The 4,913-nt window shown below is 60.5% G+C and overlaps 1 protein-coding gene across 1 annotated transcript; it reads left to right on the forward strand.

Moving 5' to 3' along the window:
* Positions 1 to 41: 41 nt before the first annotated feature.
* On the forward strand, positions 42 to 4,886 carry GPER1 (G protein-coupled estrogen receptor 1). The gene is given in 3 exon segments (XM_010853894.1): positions 42 to 873; positions 1,874 to 3,653; positions 3,656 to 4,886. Coding segments are annotated over 2 exon segments (1,062 nt in total). The 5' UTR covers positions 42 to 873; positions 1,874 to 2,896; the 3' UTR covers positions 3,961 to 4,886.
* The last annotated feature ends 27 nt before the right edge of the window (positions 4,887 to 4,913 follow it).

Genomic DNA, 4,913 nt, shown 5'->3' on the forward strand with positions numbered 1-4,913 from the left:
GCCCAGAGCTGCGCACCCAGACGCTGGGGCGGCTCTGCCAGCCTCTCCCAGCCGCCAGCAGGTGGAGCGCGTGCTCGGTCGGCACTGGGACGGGTCAGGAAGAGGGGTCTTACGCAGCAGCTGCAGGACCAGCCCTCCAGGGGCTTCGGAGGAGGCGGGGCCGGGGGGGGGTGGTGGGCGGTAGCGGGGAAGCTGAGCTGGCTCCTCTCCAGTAGGAAATGCTACCCAGCCTGGAACTCACCTGCCTCCTCACTGCTCGCTGGGTTTGCATTTCTGTCTACAAATATCTTGAGAGATTCGTAGGTTAAATTCTCTATGCATAATTCACACACTATTCTCTAAACTTAGGAAATTTAGTGGTTAGTCTTAAAGGCAGTCTCTTGCTAAAACAAGCAACAATATGTAAACTTCGACAAAGAATAATAGTTATTCTCTGAAAGATAAACAAGACCCACTTACAGTCCCTTCAAAGTTAAAAAGAAAGTTTGTATCAGCAGGTGAAGAAAAGCCAGTCAACTGCAAACTTCCAGGCACACGGCTGGTGGGACCCAGCTCAGTGCCGCAGGGCAAGGAAAAGACCGGCACCAAAGGGGTTACAGGCGGACTTGCGGGAGGCCGCGGCCGCCTATAAAGCCTGTGGCCGCCAGGGGCAAGCCTGGCCGGAGGCGGCGGGCGGCCGAGGGCCGGGCGCTGCGGCTTCCTGCTCCTCCCCGCCCCCCGCTGGAGCCCCGCCAAGGCCCTGACCCCACCCCAAGTCCAGAGTCACTGCTGCTCCCCCGCAGGGAGCCCTCGGGAGGCCGGCTGAGCCCCACTCCCAGGGACGGGGCAGGCCTGCTCAGAGCAACGCACGTCGGGTGGCCAGAGGCGGCACAGGTAAGGGGGTCCCAGGCGCCGGGGTGGACAGGGGCCAGGCGGCTGGGTTGGGCGCGCTCGCCTGGGGTGGTGAACAGCGGCCGGGCCGATGTGGACAATCCGGGCACCCACCCTGGGACTTCAATACGGAGGTTCAGCGGGAAGGTTCTTTTGTATCACAGGACAGCGGGGATAGTGAACAGTTTTTGTCCTCTGACGGCCTGCACTTTCCTTTCTCCTTCAGTGAGGTTGCCCACCAGCCTGAGGTTAATTTAATATGTAGACACATAGCTAATAGATCTCCCTGGAAAAGGAAATGGCAACCCACTCCATCGTTCTTGCCTGGAAAATCCCATGAACAGAGGAGTCTGGCGGGCTACAGTCCACGGGGTCGCAAAGAGTCAGACATGACTGAGCCACTTAGCACAACAGATCTCACAAGAACATGGCTAATTTTTCTAGATCTGGACAAGCGGTGGCAATCTGAAACAAGACAAGGCCCCACTGTTTAACACTCACCTTTCTATCTGTAAATTCATGGCCAGCTTTCATGAGGAAAGTGTGTCAGCAGTTAAGACTCACGCCGGTCTTTTCTCAAGACTAGCGCAGAAACAGGAGCAACAGCCAAGGGTGGACGAGCGCTCACTCGGGAAAGAAGAGAGCAGAGGGCACTGGGGAGAGGCCGGGCGTGCCCCGCGGGCTCTGCTCGCCTTCAACTTCTGGAGATCAGCCCCAAACTTCCCAAATTCCCACATTAAAAGGACAAAGCAAATAGTCTAAGCAGCTTGGACAAAGAAATTTAAAAACAAGGGCTTTAAACACTACAGATGGGATCCGAGAACAATGGCGTTTATCTGGTTCAAATTGGGATTACCGACCAAAGAGGAATAGAGAACACAGAACCACCAGTAAGATCCAGTTTATCAACCCCAGAAGCAGAGGTTACTGAGTCTCTTTAAAATAACTGACTCCAGGGTCCTGATTTCTCTTTCCTTTCCTTGTTTTTAATGGTGTTTTCAAGCGCTCGCTCAGGAAGTGTCTGTTGCTTTGGCAACACTTTGGAAACGATTCCCAACCATCTCGCAGGTGAGGCGGAAACTCTCCAGGCCGGGTTGCTAGGGCTCCTCCCTCCCACCCTGCTGCCTGGCCGCCCCCCCCAGCCCGGGATGCCCCGGTACCCCAGGCCCTGCCCAGAGGCTCAGGGAGTACATGAGCTAGAGCCCGTGTCCAGCTGGGCGCTGGCGGCCACCAGGGCAGGACTGGCAGAAGCAGAGGTCCAGGAGGGTTTCTCTCCCAGCCTCCAGGTCTCAGTGTTTCTAGGCTGCAAGGAGCAGTAAGGAGATACCTTTGGTTTTACAATAACTGACAAAACAGTAAGACAAATTTTAAATTTTAGGTCCTGAAACAATGACCTTTTTTTTTCATTTCATGTTATGAAAACAACTTCGTGTTCAGCACCCAAACTCAGGATTGGCCAGAACCACTGGATTCCTTCCACCTGTGCAACTGTAAGAGCAAACCCGGCTGCACCTTTGGCGTGTGCTGGGTCCACTCTCTTCCAGAGAGTCACCTTTCCCCTCTCATACTCCTAAGGCTCCCCACCAACCCCGACACCCCGCCCCGCTCCCTCCCGAGCCGTCTCTGGCGGGCCTCAGGCCCAGGGCCCTGGAGCCTCGGGAGAACCCGAGTGTTTTCTGCGTGTGACTCCCCTGCTCCAGCTCAGGGCCAGCCACCTTCCAGGCCAAGGGGACACACCCAGCCCGCAAGCGCGTGTGCTCTCCCGTGCCGGCGCGCCCTGGTGCCCGCTGACCCTCTGCTCTCGCTTCCCAGGTGCCCCAGAGTGAGGGCGTGGGCTTGGCGCGGACACGGACCACAGCCTCTGGCTGCACAGGTGCCCGGGGACCCACTCTGGCCTCACGGTTGCCTGGCTCACTTCCAGGAGCGCCACCTCTTTCTCAAGATGCATTTCCTGCTCAGCACGGGCTTCTGGGAGATGCATAGCTCATCCTGAGAGGCCAGCCACCTCTGGGGGCCCCGGCTGGACATGGAGCTGCTGCCGGGCGCCTACAACAGCACGGCCGCGGGGCTGGAGCTGCCGCGAGCGCTGGCCAACGGCTCGGCGGCGCTCTCGGAGCGGCAGCAGTACGCCATCGGGCTCTTCCTCTCCTGCCTGTACACCATCTTCCTCTTCCCCATCGGCTTCGTGGGCAACCTGCTCATCCTGGTGGTGAACATCCGCTTCCGGGAGAAGATGACCATCCCTGACCTGTACTTCATCAACCTGGCGGCCGCAGACCTCATCCTGGTGGCGGACTCACTCATCGAGGTGTTCAACCTGGACGAGCAGTACTATGACATCGCCGCGCTCTGCACATTCATGTCTCTCTTCCTGCAGGTCAACATGTACAGCAGCGTCTTCTTCCTCACCTGGATGAGCTTCGACCGCTACCTGGCCCTGGCCAAGGCCGTGCGCTGCGGCCCGTTCCGCACCAAGCCGCGCGCGCGGCTAAGCTGCGGCCTCATCTGGATGGCCTCCGTGTCCGCCACGCTGGTGCCCTTCACGGCCGTCCACCTGCAGCACAGCGAGGACGCGTGCTTCTGCTTCGCGGACGTGCGGGAGGTGCAGTGGCTGGAGGTCACGCTGGGCTTCCTGCTGCCCTTCGCTGTCATCGGCCTCTGCTACTCGCTCATCGTGCGCGTGCTGGTGAGCGCGCAGCGGCACCGCGGCCTGCGCCCGCGGAGGCAGAAGGCACTGCGCATGATCCTGGCCGTGGTGCTGGTCTTCTTCGTGTGCTGGCTGCCCGGAACGTCTTCATCAGCGTGCACCTGCTCCGGCGCGTGCCGCCAGGGGCCGCGCCCTGCCAGCGCTCCCCCCGCCACGCCCACCCGCTGGCCGGCCACGTGGTCAACCTGGCCGCCTTCTCCAACAGCTGCCTCAACCCGCTCATCTACAGCTTCCTCGGGGAGACCTTCCGCGACAAGCTGCGGCTCTACCTAGAGCAGAAAACCGGCCTGTCGGCCTTGAACCGCCTCTGCCACGCGGCCCTGAAGGCCGTGGTCCCGGACAGCACGGAGCAGGCCGAGGTGAAGCTCAGCAGCACCGTGTAGGGGCCGCAGGGGTGGACGGCGTGCCCCACGCGGCCCTGGGGCATTGTCCGCCGGCCGCTCCCACAGAGCCGCCCCCTGCCTCTGGCACACGCTGGGCCCAGGGCAGACGGTTCTGAAGCCCCTAAGGAGAGCAGAAAGAAGGGCGCTGGGATGAGGCAGCCCTGTTTCCAGGCGGACGTGCCGTAAACCCGCCATCTCGGGACGGAACTCAGGGCTGAGGTGAGCTGGAGGCGTGGGGCGCGCTCCACCGCGGGTGTGCACCACGGCCCCGCGCCTCCCTCCACACCTGGGGGCACTCTGTGCACAGCATCTCCGCACCTCCTGAAGGGTGGGGCGCGGCAGGCATGTGAAGAGCCTGCCTCTGAGACACGGAGGTGACAGTGGTGACGGAGACAGACCCTGTTTGCTAAAGTACAAGAAAGAAAACCTGAAAGCTCAGCCTTTTGTCAATAAAACTGTCGCCAACGCCTCTGAATTCTCCATCTAACGGGTTCCCTGCGGGGGAGGGGGCACTCAGACTCAGCCGCAGAGCCACCCCTTCCTCACAAGAGAAACACCCTGTGTCAGGGGGCCAGCCCCCTGCCAGACGACGCTGTCTGAGCCCTGGATGCCCCCAGCATGTGGAGGGCACCCCTCGTACGCTGCACACTCCGGGCACCAGGATAAGCTTCTCGGAGGGGCCTTCACGGGAATGCTGGACAACGTTGAGGTGACAGGAGATGAGCCCGTTTTAATTCTAACAGTTCTTCACGGGTGCAAACCTCCAAAAAGTGTCTTTGTTCCAAGCAAGTACCTGCATTCACCAGGCGCCTCACTGAGGCTCGCTTCCCCTGTGAACGCCCATCTGAGGAGCTGAGCGCTCATATCGAGCCCCCAACCCTGGCGAGTCCCCGGTGCAGGAGGAGCCCCAGCGTGGGGTGCTTACCTGCTCTGGTCCCAGCTGGGGGGGTGGG

The sequence above is a fragment of the Bison bison genome, unplaced genomic scaffold (genome assembly GCF_000754665.1).
Source record: "Bison bison bison isolate TAMUID 2011002044 unplaced genomic scaffold, Bison_UMD1.0 scf7180017853192, whole genome shotgun sequence".
Taxonomy (NCBI): domain Eukaryota; kingdom Metazoa; phylum Chordata; class Mammalia; order Artiodactyla; family Bovidae; genus Bison; species Bison bison.